This window comes from Balaenoptera borealis (assembly GCF_965194805.1).
Source record: "Balaenoptera borealis genome assembly, chromosome: 1".
Classification (NCBI taxonomy): Eukaryota; Metazoa; Chordata; class Mammalia; order Artiodactyla; family Balaenopteridae; genus Balaenoptera; species Balaenoptera borealis.
The window spans coordinates 56,560,030-56,584,365 of NC_138860.1; the positions used below are offsets into that span (position 1 = coordinate 56,560,030).

General features: G+C 35.0%; 2 protein-coding genes across 10 annotated transcripts in view; both read right to left on the bottom strand.

The window, feature by feature from the left end:
• RABGAP1L (RAB GTPase activating protein 1 like) overlaps positions 1-24,336 on the bottom strand; it is a 789,965-nt gene that overhangs the window by 607,238 nt on the left and 158,391 nt on the right. For 8 of the 9 annotated variants that reach the window (XM_082379555.1, XM_082379554.1, XM_082379553.1 and 5 more), the window contains 2 exons: positions 4,662-4,832; positions 2,983-3,175 (listed from right to left, as the gene is read on the bottom strand). In XM_082379555.1, coding sequence (XP_082235681.1) covers positions 2,983-3,175; positions 4,662-4,832 — 364 coding nt within the window. Of the gene's footprint in view, positions 1-2,982; positions 3,176-4,661; positions 4,833-22,944; positions 23,070-24,336 lie in introns of all 9 variants that reach the window. The other variant, XM_082379557.1, reaches the window with a different exon arrangement.
• Positions 11,881-24,336, bottom strand: part of DARS2 (aspartyl-tRNA synthetase 2, mitochondrial) — a 354,382-nt gene continuing 341,926 nt past the window's right edge. Inside the window, exon 14 of the transcript XR_014242979.1 lies at positions 11,881-11,896. The gene's annotated coding sequence lies outside the window, so the exon portion shown is untranslated. The remainder of the gene's footprint in view (positions 11,897-24,336) is intronic.

Genomic DNA, 24,336 nt, shown 5'->3' on the forward strand with positions numbered 1-24,336 from the left:
AAGGAACTGTTCTATCCTCTTTTTATTCCCAGCACTTATAACAAGTGTCTAAAAGACTAGACACTCAATATATGCCAAATGAATTAATCAGTAAATAAATGAAATTTTTTAGAGCTAGTAGTGGTCCTTTTAGCAACCAATTAATGGCAAACACACATCATCTCTGGGTACCACCTAGATCCTATCTCATCCACAACTAAATGTATCATAACTGCAGCCTTCATGTAGACAAAACTCAGGACTAGTGGAAATCTGAAGTTAAGCAGGCAAATAGCAAAATATTTTTAGCAAGGCAACACTTTTAGATCTCGTAAAATCACACATCGATGTAAGAAATTCATATCCTCCTAAATATAAATTCAGTCCTATTCAAGTCATACTTTTCAATTCTATCATCCCTTCCTTAGCAGAAAGATGCAAAGAATAACAAAGAGCATGAGAGAGAAGACTCATCTATGTATCCACACAGTATTTTAGTACATTACAGTAAATTAGCAGATTCCCTGTAGAGGTGAATCCAAGTAGCCAGGACATACGATCACCAGATGACAAAAACCAACGAGTTATCATGATGTTTAAACAAAAGTCCTTATCTATCTGATTTTATCATTGGCAAATTACATATCTTTAATATTCACTTTAGTCCATTTAAATCTAGATACTTTCCAGATAGTTCCTTACCTTTGAAGTTATGTGTCATTTTAATCGACCACAACAATTCTGTTAACAAAAACTGCAACTATGAAGAGGCAGCTGAAATGTCTTGTCATAGTTCTTTCAGGCTGCTATGTAACAAAATACCACATGGGTGGCTTATAAACAACAGACATTTATTTCTCACAGCTCTGGATGCTAGGAAGTCCAAGGCTGAGGCTCTGGCAGATTTGGTGTCTCATGAGAGCTCACTTTCTAGGCATCTTTTCACTATGTCCTCACACTGCAGAAGGCACAAGCTAGCTCTCTGGAGTCTGTTTTCGAAGGACATAATCCCAATTATGAGGGCTTTGCCCTCATGACCTAATCGCCTCCCAAAGGCCCGATGTCCTAATACCATCACCTTGGGGGCTAGGATTTCAATATATTAATTTTGGGGAGAACACAAAACATATGTCTTTTCATTGAAAATGAAAAGAAACAATATATAACTAGAAAAGAATGCTTTTTAAAAACTTACTTGTAAAGCAAAGGAAATTCTTATCCACTGAGATCTTCAGGGAAAGATACATTTTTTTTAATGTATTTAATATAATGGGTGTTGAAAACACAAAAGTACATTATACATGGTCCCTATCAAATATGCTCAGAAATAAGAATATTATCTAGGCCATTGCAAAGGACAACTGATTCCATCAACCCATCAGAGCTATCAATACATGAGAAGATAAAGGTATTTCTTTCTTTTGATTAATCTATTAACCAAAAAGATAACTACAGGAATGTTGATGTCAGTATGCTTTGGGTTTGGGGGAAGGCTAGGGATTTAAGAAATTCAAAAGATAAAGAAAAGCACAATGAAAAATATAATCTCTCATGTTCCCTCAATCAAGAACTACAAAAATTAATATTTTGTAAGGCTTATTTCCAATCTTGTGTGTACACACACACACACACACACACACACACATATAAAGTCCCCTTGAACTTAAATCTAGCCATGAATATGAATATACACTGAAACCTATGAGTCTTTATAATGAATCATTAAACTAGGGGCACTTTTGGGGACCCCCAACACATGGCAAATATCTTCTCTGAGCTTCATTTAGCCATATTTATTATGGTACTTTTCTCCTTCAGATTTAAGCTTTTATGTATTAAAATGCAAGTAGCTTTTCCTTTATGATTTGGCTTTTCCTACCCTGACAATCACAAAAATATTCTCATTATTTTCTTCTTAAAGGTTCATTTTTCCCATTTAAATATTTGATTCACTAGGAATAAATTTGGGGTACAGTGTAAGGTAGGGCTACCGTGTTTCCACTGTGTAGCACTTTGGCCTATATCTACACTTACCCTATACGAACATTCAGAAAAGGACCATGAGTGCCTTAAATCAATCAGGATGATCTCATCTCCTCTGTCAGAATGACTTATTGAGGAGTTTGAATATAACCAAGGCTTACACATATCGGTTCTTATCACTCCCCTGACTACTAGAAAATGGTTCAGTTGGTCCAATCAGAGTAAAACTCACAACTTTTGTTCAATGGGTAAAAGATCAGAGCCTTTCTCTCGGCCACCAGACATGAACAAATCACCTAGCCTAACTTATCAATTTCTGCAGCTACCTACTTTGTGACCACAAAGGAAACCAGTTAAGGAGAAAGATGACATGGAGAAGATCAAAGCTGAGTAGTTTACAAAGAAATACTACCAGAGCCCAGATCAAACCACACCTCCAGTGTTTAAACCAGCTGAAGTAGGGGTTGGGTTGGGTTTGGTTTGGCTTTTCTTGCATCCAAAACCATTTTGACTTACCAGCTGGTATTCCTACTATAAATCCTACTCATTCATGCACGTACATATTATTTATTACACTGTAATAAATACTTTTACAGTATTATTACACTGATGGAGTTGATATGCTATTTTACTTAGAATTTTCACAAATTGTAATTTGAAATAACTGTAGTCAAACTGAGTAAGAAGTCACACTATATGAAAGAATGTGTCCATTACACTGTTCTTTGATACCCAAGAATTTATTCATTTGTTCAATAAGTATTTATTGAGGGCCTACTATATGCCAAGTACTAGGGGTAAAATGAATACCCAGACATAGAGCCAGTTCTCAAAGAACATTGAGACTGATTTTACAGGTGGAGATACAAACAGAAACATAAGAACCAAAGTGGGAACTGAAAAGCTGCTGGCCTTGATCTTAGAAAATGAAGCTAATAAAATTTTCTAGTATTCATCTTAAAATTTTCATTATCACTTTATCCCATTTCTATTATAGTTTCTAAGAGTTCAATACAGTACCTGTATTCGACGGATCCAAAATTAATTGAAGAGACGGCTTATTTATTTGGCTGGCTGAAACATCTCCAAATGAATGGTCTGAAATCTCACTGGAACTCGGACAATCAACAAGAAGGCTGCTTTGCCCTTTCTCAGAATCTCTCAAAATCTCTTCCATGGCTTTTTCCAGTTGTTCATCACCATTAGAAACTATCTACAGACAAAGCAAGACAATTCATTTCAATCATAACATGGTTCTGGAACTTAATGAAAATATTTCATTTCTAGAAGAAATTTAAACAATCTAAATATTTAAATTTAAATATAGTTACTGAATACCAAGAATTTATACAGCTGTACCTAATTTCATTAGATACATACAAAATCCTGAGTTATAAACTCAACTAAATTAGAGGATTATTAGTATCAGAAAAGGATTCTTCAGAAACATACCACCCAGTTTCCAACTCTATCTGATCGAAGATCTTATTTACAGATATTTTCTTTTCTTATTTTTTTCTTTTACTTTTTTAGAAACGTATTCTAAAAACTGGGTAATCCTAAATTGATGTGTTTTCAAGAGGAAAATGGATACATTTAAATAGATAATATGTAGCATTGATACCATTTAAAAGGTCATATTTTTTGCTATCATAGCATAAACATTTCTGACTCCTTTACAAATTCTGCTTGAGCCGTCAAGGAGTATTGCTAATTTCCTTACACTTAAGTTGACTCATCTTTTTCTTAAAAGCAAGTGAGACACAAAGCCTAAGTAAATAAATGCCTTAAACACATTAATATGAAAATACAGAGTTAAATGAATTTAAATAGCTGTTTATTTAAATACAGATATTTGAATAAATTTAAAGAAACTCATTGATTAACAAAATTATAAAAATATATATCCTCAACATAACGTAAAATGAGTACTTAATAATCTAATTTTTATAAAATTTTATTAGATTGATATTTTATTAGATTAACATACTAACATACCTTTGATATAATTAATATTAAATAAAAGTCATAAATAATATACAGCATTTTTGGCTAATTTCTCTCTTCCTATTTCTAGAGAGTGGTTATGCAATTTCCATACATGTATACCTGAGTTTGTTTGGTTCTTTTTTCTTTTTTTTGAGTTAGGAAAGGCAACATAAAAATGAAAAAGAAAAAGGACCACATCCAAATAAAAACTCAACTGCTAAAATTACAAAACATATACTTCAAAAATATTCAGACAAGTGTTAAATCACATACTTGAATGTTACCAGCTGACTTAAAACATAAAAATCATAAAGAAAAGTCTCTCAAGTGAAAATAATACATAACTACATACTTATATAATTAATTTTTAAAACCCAGCAGCAGTAAGAGAGACAAAAATATCCAGATAAATTAAATTTATGTAAGATGTAACCATTGTCTAACTTGCCAATTATCCTTTCTCTTCTTTTTTCCCTCCTAGTCCTTCTTTCTGAATTCTAAAGTAAAAGATAAAAAACCGAACGCAAAAACTTTAAAAATACACAAACCAAATAATTAGCCTCTGGATAAATCAAACACTGATTCTATTCTCGAGGTCAGTACTCAAGAAAAACCTTTGGATTTTATATATCTCCTGAGGTAAGTTTCACCTAGTTAAAAATAACAATAATAATTTAAAATAATATCATTTGTAGAAAAGGGAAAAATACCTTCAGTTCAGGTTTTTCATCATCTTTTGTAGAAGTATCATCTGCATGCTGAGGAACCAAAACAAATTCTTCACTGTTCAGTGTAGTCACAGAATCCGATGACCCACTAATCTTCTGTAATGAAGCTCTGACCTCCATTTCAGTGCTGCAAACCTCTCTTCCCACATCCACCTGGTCAAAATCACAAGGAGTAAGAACAAAAATTAGTGAATAAAAACATGAACTATTAAGTACCTGATCAATCTTTGGCCTTTAAAATTGGTTCATGCAAGGAAGAATTCTGCTAGCTAGATAATTATCTCAAAACTAGGGAGGCTACCTTCTTGGGCTGGGCCACATAATGGAAATGTACCCTGAGTTTCCGGGCTAAAAGAACCATGTTGTTCCCTGAAAAACAACACAAACCTGCCCATATCTCAACTAAAAGGATTTACTACTATTTGGCGCTCTACATTTTTCTCCTAGAAATACTTTTTGTTCTTTTTAATAAATAGAAAAATAAATAATAAATAAACTAGAAGTATCTACAAATTCATACACAAACAAAAATACATTCACTGAAATTACTTTATAACTAAACCTAAATGTCTGCAAAAACTTATCTCCTCAAGACTAAGTACTGTACCTTAAAATATTTTTTCTGTGTCACTTAAGTTGACTGATTAACATAGAATTCAACACCCTAAGCCATGTATCTCTTTTCCAGACATGTAGCCACTTATCTACAGGAGGCAAAAAAAGCAGGGGAGGTGAGGGGAGCAAAGCTTTCACATTGCATTCATGCAGCAGTAATCAAATACAGTGTGATTCTGTTTTCTGGATAGATCTCTACTTTACACCATAGAAACTCAACATTCTCTATCACTTCCAGAAATTCAAATATTCACACAACTAATTTTAACTGAACATGTACACTATATAACAGTCACTATACTCACAACTGCGGTTACATGAGCGAATAAGGCAAACAAGTTGCCTCCTCTCGTGGAGCTTACGTCTAGTGAGGAAACAAGCAAGTAAGGTAATCCCAAATCATTCTCAGGCTATGAAGAAAATACAACAGCCTTATGTAACAAAGAGTAGCTATAAGGAATACACGGACAACTTTAAGTAAGGTGGTAGGAAAGGACTCTGTGAAAGGGAAATATTTGAGCTGAAACCTGGAAGATAAAAAGGAACCGTATATTAAACAATCTGCTCAGTGACCAAAGGGGTAATGTGACAGAGAGGTAGGACAAGTAGACCAGTGCTAAAGAACGCAGGACCTTGTAACCATGGTAAGTCTGCTCCATGCCAAAAATTCCCCCAGAAATGTTCTTTTTCTCTTTCTAATTAGGTTATTTTGTTCACTGCCTCATATAAATATGGCTGCAATATCTCATTTTGCCATTAGGTGACAGTAACACCATTATTCTCAGGAAAAAATAAATAAATAATAACTTCCCCCTTCAAGTTACACTTTAAAAAATTACTTCCTAACATTATCAAAAATCAGTTTCTAATAATATCAAAACAAAGAATAATTACTGCAAACTCCAAGGCCGGTGTAATTAGCTAGCCTTCATTTATTTGTTAGGCATGTAAACATCCTTCCTTTTTAAAACCCTTCAAGCACATTCATCTGTCCTCTAAAGGTTTTTCTCATTTTGCATATTATATGTTTCTGAAAATGCAGTATGTGTTAGAAGCCATGTTTTTACCCTTCAGGCTGCCCCACGAATCCTTGATTGCCAAGACATCACACATTCCAGGTGTTCTTTCTGTGGCCAATCCTTCTCCAAATCTTTTTCAGTTGCCACTCCTCTACGTGACCTCTAAATGTTGGAAATTCCCCAAGTTCAAGTCCCGAGCTTTTTTTTCTGATTCCTTGCCACACACTCTAAGTAATATCTCTCATTGCCATGGATTTAAATAGCATCTATATGCTGAAAGTCTCCCAAATTTCTATCCTAACCCAAATGTCTCCTCTAAACTCCTGATTTGGAATCCAACTCTTTATTTGATATTTCCATGTGGAATTTTTATCAGTATCTTAAAATGTGACCCACATGGAATTCCTAATGTCCCCTCCAAAGCTGTTCCTTATTCAGATTTCCCATTTCAGTAAAGAACACCACCTTCCACCAAGTTGCTCAAACAAAAAATCTGGTTATCATCCTTGATGCATCTCCACTTCTTCATTCCTCTCATTACCAAGTCATGTCAGCCCCACTTCCAAAATAAATCCCGCATCTATCCCCATCTTTCTCCACATCCATTTTACCAACCTAATCCAAGCTATGATCTCATCTACTATAAAAGTCTCCTAACCCATCTCCTACCTCCAGTCTTCTCCCTAATCTACTCTTCACAGAACAGCCAAAGAAATCTTTCGGAAAGTAAGATGGATTACATTAAAACTCCAGACTAAAATGTTTTCACTAAAATTCAAATAAAATCCAAACTCCTTGCCAGGACTTAAAGGCCTGACACACCCTTGCCTCTGTCACTTTATCATTACAGCTCTTTAGTCATAGAAAGTTTTTTCCCACTTTAGGGTCTTAGCTCTTATCTCCTACCTTCATATGGCTGACTCCTACAGGTATCAGCTTTGCTTCATCCACTCAACAAATATTTAATGAGTCCCTACTATGTGACAGAAACTGTAATGGGAACTGGAGACTAAATGATTAGTGAGATGAACGTAGGCCCAGCCTTCTTAGAACTAACATTCTTATGGATGTGATAAATAATACAGAAGAAAATTAACTAGGATCACATACTGGAATAAGTACTGGAAAAGATGATGAGAAGGGGCAGGGGGCAATATGGATTCAGTTGACATTTGGATTTAATAAGAATAAGCAAACCATGGAAAGAACTACGGAGAAAGAACTTCAAGTAGAAGAAACAGCAAATACAAAAGCCAAGATGTAAGAAAAGGCTTACCGAGGAACAGAAAGGAGGGCATAACAGCTACATAATAATGAGTATGGGGGTAAGAATACAGTTGTCCCTCAGTATCCATGGAGAATTGGTTCTAGGAACCACCACAGACACTAAAATCCACAGATGCTCAAGTACCATAGCTGGCCCTCTATATCCTTGATTCCTCATCTGTGGCTTCAACCAACCACAGATTGTGTAGTATTGCAGTATTTATTGAAAAAAATCTGTGTATAAGCAGACCCAGACAGTTCAAACCCATGTTGTTCAAAGGTCAACTATAGTTAGTATGAGATGAAATACAGACAGGAAAGGCAGAGAAGCCTGAGGCCACCCCTGATGTTAAGGCTATCTAAATATACTCCCTCCCCAATCCCAACTCTGTTTTGTTCACCAGGGAATACCCCATTCCTACTTTAGTGTCTAGTACATAGTAGATATTTAATAAATGTGTTGAAAAAAATGTTAAAAGCCCCAATCAGGCTAAAGATCTCACAACTACCAAATGTGGAGCCAGTATTCGAACTAGGTAGTCTGACTTCAGAGTACATGCTCTAAAGCACTACATTATACTGTCTCTTAAAGTCTCCTCATCTGTTCTTGAGATCCAGGGTTGGTATCAATAGAACATCACTTTGCATACTGAACTTCCCCCACACCTCTCCTCCTTCAAAACTTAGCTGTCTCTTCTGCCAAAGCATTCTTCTTAGATAAGTGATATTTACACTAATAGTTAATTCTGAATTAGCATGTGAATGAATACTAATGGTTGCTCAATTCAAATAAGATGTCCATTTATAACAGAGGTTTTCTTTAGCCCAAGTGAATGTCAGATATTCTGCCATGCTAACAAGAAAACTATTAGTTTACCATATGTAATTTTGTGACCTCTCCAGAACACAGCTCACCACATCTCATTCCACTCAAAATTAAGACAGCTCTCACTACAACCATAAAAACTCTGCCTTGAAGGGCCTTATGGATACTTTTAGAAGTTTACCTAATGCTACTTTATTGGACTGAAGACTGCTTTGAACCTCAATATAGAGATGACATGCTTATCAAATTTGCACACAAACACAAAATCTGAGAATGCAAAGTCAATACTTTAAAATATTTCCACAGGCAAGTAATAAGATTTAAATAGGGAAAGAATAGTCTTTTCAATAAATGGTGTTGGGACAATTAGATATCCACACGCAAAAGAATGAAGTTGGACCCCAACCTCACACCATACACAAAACTTAATTCAAAATGGATCACAGACCTAAATATAAGAACTAAAACTATAAAACTGTTAGAAGAAAACAGAGGAGTAAATCTTCATGTCCTTGGGTTAAGAATGGTTTCTGATATGACATCAAAAGCACAAGTGGCAAAAGAAAAAAACAGTTAAACTGGACTACGTCAAAATTTAAAATGTGCTGAAAATGATACCATGAAGAAAGTAAAAATAAAATCCACAGGATGAGAAAATATTTGCAAGTCATATATCTGATAAGGGTCTAGTATCCAGATTATATGAGGAACTCTTACAAGTCAGTAATAAAAAGGACAAATAATTCAACTTCTGGTATCAGCTAAAGAGCCTGGAAGTCATCACTCCCTTCCCTATAACAAGAAAAGGTTGGACAAACTGAAAATCAATAGCTTTTCTTGGATCCATCAGAGAACTGAGGTCACAGGACAAACTGCCATTCCAAACTGGGGGGGCAAGCAAGAGAGAGACAGCAACTGAGATCTGTTTGCCTGCAGCAGAAGCTGCTGGAGCCATAAACTGGAAGAAACACTTAAATGATAATTTTGACAAATTGCTGGAAGCTAAGTGTGGAATTTGGGTGTGAGAGGGGAGAGTGGGTAGTGGAAGGGTGGCTTCAAATTTTTTGCATATTTAGTTGGTACTTAATAATAAGTAATAATAAAGAAATTTCTAACATTCAAAAAAAAGAGAAAGCTGGAATAACTATATTGATTTTAGACAAAGCAGACTTCAGAACTAGAAAGATTATCAGAGATAAACAGGGGTATTATATAATAATAAGAGGGCCAATTATCCAAGAAAACACAAGAAACTGAAATGAGTATGCACTTAAGAACAGAGAATTAAAGTACTTGAGGCAAAAACTGACAGAACTGAAAGGAAAAACAGACAAATCTACTATTATACTTGGAGACTTCAACACCCCTATCTGAGACTCACAGATCAAGCAGGCAGAAAATTAACAAAGATATAGATGACCTGAATAGCACTATCAGTCGACTTGATCTAATTGACATTTACAAAATACTAATCTAACAAGAAAAGAATATACTTTCTCACAGAGAACATTTACCAAGGGAGACCATATTCTGGGCCATAAAACATACCTTGGCAAATTTTTAAAAATTAAACCCATATAAATATTGTCAAACCATAATAGAATTAAGCTAGAAATCTGTAACAGATAGCTTGGAAATTCCCAAATATTTGGAAATTAAATGACACACTTCTAAATAACCATGAGTCAAAGAAGATGACTCAAGAGAAATTTTAAAATACTTTGAACTAAACAAAAATGAAAATACAGTTTATCAAAGGTTGTGGGATGCAGTGAAAGCAGTACTTAGAAATCTGTTGCATTGAATGCATATACTAGGAAAGAAAAAAACACCTAAAATTATAAAAAAAACTTATGCTTCCTTAGGAGCCTTAGGAAACTAAAAAAAGAGAGAGAGAGCAGATTAAAAGAAATAAAAAATATAACAGAAATCAATGAAATTGAAACAAGAAAACAATACAAAAAAATTTAAAAATCAAAACCAAAAGACAGTTCTTTAAAAAGATAAATAAAATTGATAAATAGTCTAGCCAGGCTAAACAAGAAAAAGAGAATACACAAATTACCAATATAAAAAATGAAAGAAGGTCATCACTACCAATCCCCTGGACATTAACAGGATAATAAAGATACTACAAGCAATTCTATGCCCACAAATTTGGTGACTTAGATGAACGGGACGAGTCCCTTGAAAGACATAAAGTACCAAACTTCACACCAGGAAAAATAGATAACCTGAATAGCTCTATACTTTTAAATAAATTTAACCAACAATAATTAATAAGCTTCCAAAAAAGAAAGCACCAGACACTGATGGCTTCACTGGTTAATTCCACCAAACATTTAAGGAAGAAATAGTATCAATTCTCCGTAATCTCTTCCAGAAAACAGGAGAGGAAATACTTCCTAACTCATTCTATGAGGCCAGCATTACCCTAATACCAAAACCAGATTACAAGAAAACTATAGACAAAATATTATAAAATCATCTCCAACAATGTATAAAAAGAATTATACCCCAGGGATGCAAGACTGACTCAAAAATTAATCAATGTAATCAAACATCAATAAGCTAAAGTAAAATCATGATCATGTCAATTGATGCAGAAAATGCATTTGATAAAATGCAACACCCATTCATTATAAAAACTCTCAGTAAACTAGCAATTGATGGAACTTCCTCAACTTGGTACAAAGTATCTACAAAAAAACCTATAGATAACATTATACTTAATTGTGAGAGACTAAAGAGACTGGACACTTTCCCTGAAGACTGGGAACCACGCAATGATGCCCCTCTCTCACCTGTGATTCAATATCATAAGAAATAAAAGTTATAAAGATTGAAAAGGAAGAAATAAAACTGTCTTTATTCACAGATTACATAATTATCTATGCAGAAAATCCCAAAGAATCTACCAAAAAAAAACCTTAGAATAAGTGAGTACAGAAAAGTCACAGGATACAAGGGCAATACACAAAAGTCAATCTCTTCCCCACATACAAACAATAAACGGGAATTTTTAGTTTTTTAAAAAGCAACAGCATTTACAATAACACCAAAAAATGAAATACTTATGTAAAAATCTAACAAAATATCTATAGGATCTATTTGTAAGTAGAAACCTACAAAACACTAATGAAAGAAATTAAAGAAGATCTAAAGAGATGGAGAGATACTCAACATTCACAGATTGGAAAACTCAATATTGCTAAGATGTCGATTCTTTCCAATTTGAGTACTTAGATTCAAAAAATAACTTGCTGAGGCTGAATAAACAGACTGAGCACTCAACTATAAGCTAAACTATCTACACAAGAACAGGGACCATGTCTATTTTTATTTTATTCACCAACACATCCCCAGCACAGTGCCTACACACAGTATGGGCTCAATAAATATCTGTTTAATAAACAAGTCAATTATTTTGGACATAGCAGGCTGGACTCCTGCATCGGGTAGGAAGTTGTACTGAATGGATTCTAAAGGCACTTAATCTTAAGATTCTCATTCTATGTGATGTGTAGAAGAATTCCATTCCAACATGTCAATTCAAAATATAACCTAAGTCTACGATTTTGCAGCAGAATGCTAAGCAAAATGTTACCTTCTCTTTATATATGGGGATCTGCTATTACGTCAAATCAAAAGAAGCAGCAGTTGGAAAATTTGCAGGAGTCTTTTAAATAACATGGAGCTCACTGTTCTGTGAACTCAAGACTAATAAATACATCCATTTCAACTCAGCATGTAAAACAGAGCAGTGCACAAAAGCAAAGCTGCTTTTAAAAGCATTTTGTTCAAAGTCTGCCCTATCATAACCCAAAATTTATAATGTAAAATCTGACAAAGGATTTTTATGTTTCTTCAGGCACAGAAGAAGAAAAAAAAACACCAATACTGGGAACTAGAGTCTAGGCATAAACATTTTTATTTTTACGGCATTTTAACAGTATATGAGAATAAGAAAACTAAGCAGTGCTACAGAAAATCTGATAAATGTTTCTTCTATCCATCTTCCTTCTCCCCTGCTCCAAACCCAAAGGAACTCAATAAATTAACTGACTTAAATCACTTAAACACACACTTATCCCCCACACCTATAGTAATTGTACTAATTCTATTAAAATAGCTTTTATTTCTTAATTCAATGCCATGTCATTTTTGTCAAAGGAACAATATGATATCTAAATTAACACCTCACTTGGAGGCCTAAAACTACAATTTTCACATGTACAAGAAACAGTATAACAACATTCAGCAAAGTCTAACTGGAAGCTATCTTCTTCCTAAAATAACCAAACACATTCAAAACTATAAAATCGTTGTATACATGGTCCAATTTCTTTCTGTGCCGAATGTGGTTAGCCTACTCCTTGCTTTTAGATTATGTGCTTGTACCTATTCATTTTCAAGTGACTCAAACTAAAATAGAAAACTGAAAATATGAGTGTGAGTCAAAATTGGATAAGCTGGGAGGATAACCAGGGCATGGAAATTAGAATGACTATAGTAGGCCCATTACAAAAGTGGAAACAGGAAATATGCTTAATTTACAAAAAGAAAACAGACATGAATAATTTAAAACATCATTTACCAACCATAATTCTTCTGTGCTTTGAAGAATTGAGTCAGTCCTAGAAAAAAACTACCATGACCTCTTTTTACTAAACAGTCCATCCACTATTCTAGTTCTCAGGCAAGAGCCACACCAATATGTATGTATATCTGCAAGTGTGTCCCTGCCCCGATTGAAGGCACAGAAGGACCTTATTAGCTCACTTTAGTGGATACCTGTTTCTATTTGTCCAGCAATACTCTCCAAACCTTTTTTTCTGAGAATATGCTTTCTCTCTATTCAAATCACATGGCTTTTAAAGAAACCTCAACCCTTTGGCTAAACAGATCCAAAGGTGGGCACTGAATCCAAACTAGACCGATTAACCCATATCCCGTTCTATAAATTCTTTTTGAATAAGCATGCTTAAATTGTGTTTCTGTCATGTGAAGCCTAATAAGTCCTAACATAATTATATGTTAGCAAAAAGAGACACAAGATATATTTTAATAGGTTGCAGATGGCCATATGGTTTCATATAGTATTTGTGAAAACAGAAATCTACGTGAAGAAGACAAGAGAATCTGAAAAGCTGACAATAATTTCCAAGATAAACAGTACAGTGAATGTGATGAAAGAAAGAAAAAAAAGTAGATAAAACACTTACTTGAAATAATTATAGAAAATAAAAGGATAATACAAGTACTTACAGTCAAAGCATGGTTTAAAAGGCAATAGAAAAACGTTTTATAACCAAAATAGGAAGCCATCATAGGACAAAAAAGAATTTAAAATGGAAGGCACATTATGATTATTGCTACATAATATTCCTATGTCATAAAAACAGACTGCAATACAGGAAAAATTTTTTATTTAAGAATTTATATTAGGAAGGTGAGATGTGTGGGTGTCTGTAGTAGATCAGATTACTGTTACCAATTTTTTACTTCCTCCCTATTACAGAATTGTACATTTACTCCTCTTGCCATGTTTACTTGGTAATATCTCCAGTTAGAGTAAGTGAAGCAAAATATTTCCCTGCCCAAATAAGTTTGGGCTTAGCCATGTAATCTGCTTTGGTCAATGAATATCAATAAACAAAATTTGAGCAGGACTTCAAACATACTTGAGTTTTTTGGCTTGGTCTCCTGAGTTTCTGCCAACTATCATGAGAAGAACATGTACCAGGAAGCCAATGACCCCAAAATGCAACATGAGAAAAAGACCTGGATCCAATCTACAGCTGGAAGAGTCTCCCTCCCAGAGCCACAGAACCATGAGGTTAAAACTAAATGTTTGGGGACGCGGGTTCGTGCCTCGGTCCGGGAAGATCCCACATGCCGCAGAGCGGCTAGGCCCGTGAGCCACAACTACTGAGCCTGCGCGTCTGGAGCCTGTGCTCCGCAACGGGAGAGGCCGCAACAGTGAGAGGCCCGTGCACCGCAATGAAGAGTGGCCCCCGCTCGCCGCAGCTGGAGAAAGCCCTCGCACAGAAACGGAGATCCAACACAGCCAAAAATAAATAAATAAATAAATTTATTTTTAAAAAACAAAACAAAAAACCTAAATGTTTGTTTTCGTAAGCCATCAAACATTCCAGCATTGTTCCACAGCATTACCATCATAATAGCTAATTCAGTGACCTACTATTTTTAAATTTCTTCAGCATTATTATACTATTTTCAAATAAAAATCAGAAAAAGCTAACACTGCAACTAACAAATCAATCTCCAAGGAGAGATTAATATACTTCTTCAACTATTACCTAAAAAATCTAGTTGTTTCTATAATTATCATTTATATTCCACTGAATTAAAATGTACTTCAAGAGGCTACCCTTCTAATACTAATATTCAACTCTAGGTATACTCAGCTGTGTAAAACTTTGACCCATGCATTCTACTGTAGTTTAGAAAAGCCTACTCAGCAATATCTCCTAGGCAATAATATAAATGAAAAATATTTTGAAAATAAATAAAATCAAAACTTCTAATGAAGATCGACTTTTAACTCTAGATTTTTCTCTTGGTTTTTCTGCCATAACTATATATGTAATTTATTCAAGAGTAAGGCTGATAAAATTATATACATTATATAGTCACTTTTTGCCTGGAAAACCAAGAATTAACAGCTAAGCAATTCAGTGTTCCATAAACTTGGCTTAAGACTAATAAACAGCTTTATGCCCAGCAGGTACAGACATATGGCCAAGAGGGAAAAAATCCATTGCATGCAAAACTACACTAAAGAGTCCACTTAACTATAGCCCCCCTTCTTCAGCTGGTCTAGTAAAACCACCTAATACTTCATATGTTGTGTGCTGCTGCACAAAGCATGTAACAGTCAAAAATCTTGAGCTCTTTCTTGCCATGGGAAAGACATCTCACTTCTATGAACACACTGGTTTCTTTATCTGAAAAATAAGGGGTTTGACTAGTTAATCTCCAAAATCTCTTAAGCTCTAAAAAATTTACACATTATTTCTTTTCTTTCTCTTTTTTAAGATTTTTTTGATGTGGACCATTTTAAACTCTTTATTGAATTTGTTACAATATTGCTTCTGTTTCATGTTTTGGTTTTTTGGCCACAGACATGTGGGATCTTAGCTCCCCAACCAGGGATCGAACCGGCACCCCCTGCATTAGAAGGCGAAGTCTTAACCACTGTATTGCCAGGAAGTCCATATTTTCTGTATATATCTGTAGATGAAGAATAAATCAAATATAGATGAAAAGGCTGAGGCACAGAGAAATTAAATAATTTCTCTAAAAATTTACAGAGTCAGAAGTAGAATTTAGAAATCCTCAGTTAAGAAATTTATTTACTAGCATATTAACTTTCCAAGGGCTGGAAACTATAACACTATTACAAACATTTTCATCCAATTATCTCTTCTGCCTTCACATAATAAACTCTATGAAAGTATACCAAAATATAACACCAAGCAGAATTAAGAGGGAAAAGGAGTGAATTAATGTTTACTGTGTATTTCCCACATAACTGGCACTAAGTTAACAGGAGAAGTGGTCGTGACCAATTTGTTGCCTCTGGTATACAGAAACTCAAAGTAGTAACCAAAACTTCATGAACTTGGCAACCAGACATGGTTCCTGAAGCTAAGGGAAAGAATAAGGGTTTACCTGTTGCCCTCTTCGACTATTTGATCTGCACAAGCTCAGCAGTCGTCAGGGGAGACCCAGTCATTGCCCAAGAAGACATTGCCCAAGCATCAACACAACTCAGGAAAGCAAGTCAAATGATTTGTGTTTTTTTTCTATTAAAGCCTACAAGCAAAGACCTGACTTCTGTCTTGGAAGTACAGAGCTTTCTGCGTATACTAGAACACTGAGTATTCTTAAGATATGCTTGACTTAACACCTTCTAGCTCATGAGAAGAAATTTAAATGTACGGTACCCAAAAGCTTCTTGGCATATAGTGTGAATGTACGTTTGTATGTGTGTAGGTATTTATATCTGCCTAGTTCTACAGAATTATTGATCCATATAAAAGAGTTAGAATTCATGAAAATCCCTCAAATTAACTAGGTTTCAAGAAAAGTCATTTTTCCCTGATTTGGTAGAATTTCTAACAAAGGAATAGTATACATTTCATACTACTTCCTAATTTTTTAAGTAAAATGATTCAGTAGGATGCTTATGGGGAAAGTTAAGAAATGTGAAAACAAGTTTTGAAATACTAAAAAAAGGACTTTGAAATCTACAAGCCACAATAGACTTGCTGCCATACTGAAGGCAAAGAATGGAATATTAGAGCCTCAGGGTCTCCAGTGCCATTCACACAGAATCCAGTTAATTTTTTTAAATGAATTTATTTATTTTTTGGCTGTGTTGGGTCTTCGTTGATGCACGCAGGCTTTCTCTAGTTGCGGTGAGCGGGGGCTACTCTTCCTTGTGGTGCGCGGGCTTCTCATTGCAGTGGCTTCTCTTGTTGCGGAGCACGGGCTCTAGGCGCGCGGGCTTCAGTAGTTGTGGCATGCAGACTCAGTAGTTGTGGCTCACCGGCTCTAGAGCACAGGCTCAGTAGCTGTGGCACACGGGATTAGTTGCTCTGCGGCATGCAGGATCTTCCCAGACCAGGGCTCGAACTTGTGTCCCCTGCACTGGCAGGCAGATTCATAACCATTGCACCACGAGGGAAATCTCCCAGTTAATTTTTTAACAAACTTTCATTGTTGTCGCTGATGTTGAACACTTATTATTTGATAGGCATAGTTATAAGATGGTCTTCTCCAACTGTATATCCAAGAGACATTTCAAACTCAACACATTCAAAAATCATACTTCCAATCTTTCCCTCATCAACCTACCAGTCAACCCACACCACCCTCCTGTAGACTTTCTCATCTTGATTGATGGCAACTCCATCCTTCTAGTTACTCCAGCCAAAAATATTAAGAGTCATGCTACTCCTTTCTCTTTCTCTACTTCATCAATCTTTCTCTCTTCCTCCCTCACTCTGATTTTACAGCTATACTGTCAGCAAATTCCTTTGGCTCTACGTTTAAATCACATCCAGAATCGTCCATTTCTCATCACTTCCCCTGCCACTACCCAGTTTTAGCCACCATCATCTCCTACCTAGATTATTCTAAAAGCCTCCTAACTAATCTCCCTGCTTCTTTACTTGCTTCTCTATGGTCTATTTTCAAAAGTAGCCAGAATGATCCTTTTAATTTAGTTCTTACCAGTCCTCTGAACCCTCCAATCAGAACCCTCCAATCACTCCCCCATTTCACTCATATAAAAGCCAAACGACCTTCAAAAGTCATTACCTGCCTGTACTACAAACTTACCCCTTCTCACTACTTCCCTCACCCCACCTTACCTTACCTTTGTGACTTATTCCCTACAATTCTCCACCTTGTTGACTCAACTCTACCTAAAATGATCTCCTTACTTTCTCTCAAACAACCCTGGCACACACGCTCTGGTTGTTCCCAAACAGAACACTCTTCTCCCAGATGTCTGCTTAACACTTTCAGTCCCCTGTTCATGTCTTCACTCAAATCTCATCTTCCTGACTTACCTTGATTACTTTATCTAACACTGCTTCCCCACCACCAACTTCCAATCCCCCTTTATCCTGCTCCACTTACTCTCTTTTTCCAGAACACTTATTTTCTAACATACAATCTACTTCACTTTTGTATTATATTTACCGCTTATTGTCTTTCTCTCCCACTAGAATGCAGCATCTTCAAAGGCAAGGATCTTTGTTTTATTCTTTGATGTAACCCTAGCACCTAGAAGAATGTCTGGCATGTAGCAAAGAGGTAAATATTTGCTGAATGAATGAATGAATGACTGTCCAAGATGAATAAACTCAAAGTTCCTAAAATTCAAAGAGCCATCTAGTACCCTCCATCCTGATCAGGACTTTGTCTCTAAAGGGACATGACGAGAACACTGATGGTTTCTTTCATTGGGTAACTAACCAGCATACATTCTGACATTATATAGAACTTCCAGGGGTTTATAATGTAATGAGGTAACTAGAAGACAGAGTAAATTAAAATGTTAGAGACCTCCTCACCGAATTTCCCATTTATGCAACAATAATGAGAACACCGACTAGACAGTCAGTCATATTAAGACGTTGTTGTATTTTTGAGAGCGTGAGTATAGTGGTATTGTTCCGAGGGAGTCCTTGTCTTTTAGCAATACATAGTGAAATATTTACAAAATTAAATGATATGATATCTGAGATTTGTTTCATATAATCTGGGGTAAGCACAGGGGAAACTAGATCGCCATCATTTGAAAATTGCTAAGTTGGTAAAAGGTCATAGGAACACATATCATTTGCCCTGATTTTGCATATGTTTGGAAATTGCCAAAATAAAAGGAAGAAAAAAGCAAAGTAATAATAATATGGAAAGTAAGTTTAAAAAAAATAAAAACACAAAAACAAAAGCCTATATTTCCTTTAGCATCTAGCACATTACATGGCACCTAAATAGTAAATAAATGATGAAAGGCTAAAGTACAGGTCAAAATTGAACAATAGTTTCTATAAACCACCATAAGGACGAGCAGATTAAAACAAAAATTAGTGACCAAACTGAGGCCCTCCTTCAGAGTCAAAAAAAAAATGACATTCACTGTGATGGTCACAGTGACTTCAGATTTGTATGGATGACTGGGACAGAATGGGGAATACAATGAAAAGATTTTTCATCTTTTTTCAAGATGAAAGGCATTGCACTATATTCCAAAAAGGTCATTTATATAAATGCAAAATATAATCAACAAGGACAAGAGAGCATGGCTGAAATTTTATGTACCAAATAACACTGCAGCATAATTATTAGAAATACAAGGATCAGGACTTCCCTGGCGGTCCAGTGGTTAAGACTCCGTGCTTCCACTGCAGGGGACATGGGTTCAATCCCTGGTGGGGGGAACCAAGATCCCACATGCCATGAGGCGCAGCCAAAAAAAAAGAATACAAGGATCAAATTGAGTAGAAAACAAATATAGTGGGAAACGAACACTATCTCAATCCAGAAAGATCAAGTAAACAAAAAAATTTTAAAGACATAGAAAATTTAAATCTTTGAACTATTAAGGTAATATAAACTAGATATAATAAAATAATAAAATTTGTATTCTTCAAAACGTAACTTGTACCACTGGAAGCAGTTTCAACAATCTCCACAGCTGATTAAATCTACTCTAGTAAAATGATATTAGCCTAATTGTACATTAGCTCATGTACAGATAAATGTTTGTTGGTTTTTTAATTCACATTCAAGTAACTGGAGATATAAAAATCTAATGGACTAAGTACAAAAAGGTATAAAACTTTCCCATCAGGAAGAGAAACTGTTATTTATGCTAACTTACTCTGCTAATTTGCCAAAGAGTAAGATGTGATATATGTGTTTCACATTCTAGGAATACCAGATTGTTAGCTACCACCTACATAAGAGCTTATATAAAAACATCTCAAGTACCTAAGAGTGTCTGCCACATGCTAAACACCAAATATGTACTGAATTAACAAAATTAAAAATCACTGAACACTTGGGGCAATAAACACATCAGAGCTACAATCACAGACTATTTAAAATGTAAAAATGAGAATACTACATATCAAAATCTTGGTTTTGTTCCACAATATCTTTACAGTAATATTATTGTGCAAAACGGCCACAATCTGAAAGTGTCAACTGAAAAACTATTAAAACTAATAATAGATTTCAAAAAAATAACATCTTTTAGGACACTAAGTACAAAAAATAGTGCTAGTCATTATTATTATGATATTTCTCTACTTTCACACATTTCATAATTTTTTACTTTATATATTGACACTCTCAGCCTACCTTTTTATAATAAGTGCCAAATGCAGTAATTTATATCCACAGGGCAAAGATTATTTCCTATTCTTCTATGGTGACATCATCTGCCCCAGAGGAAAAAGGTCAGATTTCTTCTGCAGCAGTGCCCATCAAGTAAAATCCCTACCCTCACCACTACCAAGGACAGGTGTATCGTCCCATCCAAAGGCTTCCTTGGCCAACCAGGTAGTGGGAAAGTGAGTGGGCCTCCCTCGCCAGGGACCCTGAGTCTCTGGAAAGAAATTCAACCAGCCTCAGGATTTTCCTCAGCCTAAAAGCAGTATCTGGCTGTTATCTAGAGATTTCACACTTTCTTAGCTATGTATAAATAGAATATATTCACCCCACACGCACACATAAATCAATCATGTTACTATTAGACATTTAATCTTTAAACTTTTTCTGAAATATATTCTCTGTGAAGATAGGAGATAATCAGTATTGTTTTTATTATTAAGCAAGCCTGCCAGACATAAAATACAGTAATTCAATAGTTTTCTTTTAGGCCAGCTGTATTTCATTACTCTACATCAAAAAGGAGGTGGGAGGAACCCATTCATGAGAGTCAATAAAATAAGTGTCTAAGAATAAACTTCTTAAATATACAGACTTACAAAAAATACTAGTAAACTCTACTGAAGCCAAAAAAACTCCGACAAATAGAGACAATGGTGCAGGATAGTAAAATTCAGAAAACAAACCATTAGGCAACTACATAGTGTAAAGATGCCAGTTTCTCCAAGTTGATTTACAGGTTCAGTCGAATTACATCAAAATTTTAACAAGAAGTTCTTGTGAAACTTAACAAAATAATCTAAACTTTAGGATGGTGGTTAAGGGCATGAGCTCTAAAGCCAGAAGACTGCCTGGGTTTGAATTCTGGTCCCTCAGCTTAATGTGATCTCAAACTAAGCATTAAACCTTTCAGCATCGCAATTTTTGTGTCTCTAAAATCGTGATACAACACCAACATCATTGGGTTGTTAAGAAGACTGAATGTGCCAATACATGCATTAAAAAACAAACAAACAAAACTTGGCCCACATTATGCACTCAGTAAATATAAAGTGGAATCAACTGATTCACTTTGCTGTACAGCAGAAACTAACACAACATTGTAAATCAACTATACTCCAATAAAAATTAATTTTAAAAAAATATTTGGGAGGAAATATGGGGGGAAATAATCAAGAAAATGTGGGTAAGCAGGGAAGGTATGTTACCACATAGTAGAAGATAGATAAATTAAAATTATGTAATACTGGTATAAGAAATCACAGGTAAATCAAAGAAACAGAATAGAGAATTCAAGAGCCTACCAGTATAAGTAAGAATCTGGTATAGGATTAAAGTGGCATGTTACAAACCATTGGTGAAAGGAAAAGTTTATTCAAAACATTAGTGGAAAGAGGAATTATTCAATAAGAGGTGATGGGACAACCACTAGGGAAAAAATTAAATTTGATCCCTACCTAAAATCAAACTCCAAATAAATGTTAAAAAGATTCTGGTTCAACAAATTAACATGACTGGGAAAAAAAAAACAACTACGACTATTTCTGATATCAGTGTGGGAAAGACTAAGCACAATACAAAGGAAGAAGTTATAAAGAAAAAGACTGATAAACTTAAGTTCATAAAAATTTAAGACTTCTACATATCAAATAATCTGAGCAAAATTTAAAGGCAAAAGTTTGGAACATGACAAAATGGTATTATCCTAAATATATAACAAGCTGTTAGAAATAAATAAGAAAAAGATGAATACTCCAATAAAAAATGAAATAGAGGACATAAAAAGACAAATGACCAATGAATATATTATTAAATGTATTTTAGCATCCATTCTATCTCTTCCCCAACTGTATAGCAGCTGTATCCCTAGCCTCTGGAGGAGGGAGGTAAGCATGCAGAGGGGGGATGGAGGTGGCAGTCTCTAATGAACACTAGGCCAATTAACTTAATACCTTTTACTTGAACACTTTGTTCCAAGAGGGGCGCTAAGTCTTTAGTCAATTAACAGGGCATTTTCCTGACAACGGTTCAGGAAAGAATATAAGAACTTAACTGTCTCATCACATTGAATCCATAAGAGAATGTACTAGAGAAGAAAAAGAAGTTGCCCTCCCTCTGGACAGTACGGCCATACAGACATGAGGCTTATCAGAGATCTCAGGTGTCAGGGAAAGGGTAAGGAATGGTTCTAGAAGAAGTGAAAAAGTTTTTACTCCACTAGAAGCTAAAGAACTTGAAGAGACATGCTTTGCAGTTAATGAGATAATTCCATTTTAGTTTGGATCAAAAATAACAGTAAACTGGAAAACAACACAAAATATTGTTCAAAGAACAAGTTACTAAGACATATAATAGGCTAGACAAATATAGCAGATAAAGCTAAATTCTATACCTATTGTTGACCTCTATCTACTTATATTAAAAAGTTACATAAACACATATTTTTATTGTCTAGGGAAAGTAAATGTGCTAGAAAATGATATTGCTCGGTACAAATCTTACTGAAATTGTTCAGATAGAAAGAGAGGTAAAGCTTCTCTAGGAAGAAAAATAATCATCTTTAGCTGGTCTATAAAAAATAATGTTTATATTAAAACTTAACTGCTCATGCAGGAGGAAGGAGTGAATAATTAAGTTATGAAACAAATGCTCCATGTCAAAAAATAACAATCATTCAGCTTTGCGGCAAAGTCATCCAAAATGACATTGTTTTCATCTTCTCTTATTCTGAAATAGAATAAAAATGAAATTAACACAGGAATAAATGTTTGAGGACTTCTTGAAGCTGATAAAAGTTTTCCCTCAAGAAGATCCAGCTATTAGAATTTACTGACTACCAGTGACTAATGTGAAAAAAACAGATAATCAACCACTCTAAACTGAAACAAAGCACAACTCCAAACAACTTAACAGTCAGAGATAAGCCCAAAGACAAAACAGGTTTTCCTTAAGGTAGAAAAGAAAATCAAAGGTAAGTTCATCAAAATATGATAAAAGATGTCTTTCTTTAAAATGTATACTCTACCTGGAATTAGATAATGGTGCATAACCTTGTAAATATACTAAAAACCACTCAACTGTACACTTTCAAATGGTGAACTATATCTCAAAAACAAAAAATCAGTGTCTAACTGACATTTATATGCAAAACCTTCCAACAAGACATGGAAAATATATGTAAATGATGTTACTCATCAGAAATTTTGTGTTTAGCAAGAATCTACTATTAAGCTGTAGCTTCTATATGTTCCAAGATTTCTCTTCTCAAAAAAAAGGGGGGGAAGGGCACAAGTACATATTTTGTCTCCCTAATAAGCTACAAGATTTGAGTATCTGAATGGACATGTAAATCCTTTGTTAACATTCTCCATAAACAGTCTCTATGTGAGAGAACCTTGTCAGAGCTTGCTATAGTTTCAGTTTAGAGTGGTTGGTCACTAGTTTTTTTTCACATTAGTCACTGACGCTCAGTAAATTCTAATAGCTGGATCCTCTACTGTGGGAAAAATGCTCATGTCTTTGCAGACCTAAGCTGGGAGTTGGGCTGCCTGATCCCACTGACAGCTACAGCTATGTTCATACAATAAAGAATGTGACAATAAAGAAGAGACACCTGCCATTTCTCATGAGGAGCTCTGTGTTCTAAGCAAGACAAGTTCTAGGTTGTCCACCTCAGACAGATAACTGTCACTTCTCTAAAGCCTCTAGAGCCTAGAAACAACCCCATACGAGTAGGATTTCTCTTTTCCAGGACACAAAGGGTAGAAGGCAGCTAGGGGAAGTCAGAATGGCATCTCTTTATCCTGAGTCCAAAGTGATGCTGCTTTTACCTCTGTTCTACAAAACTAAATAAGAGAACCCCCCAAAAGTATAATCTAATATACCTAATTTGTATTTCATATGAAAATATTATAAATAAGTAAATATTAAACTGTTCATTATAAAGGTTTATTTTTATAGAAAAAGTATAATTGACTTCACTGTAGACTAAGTA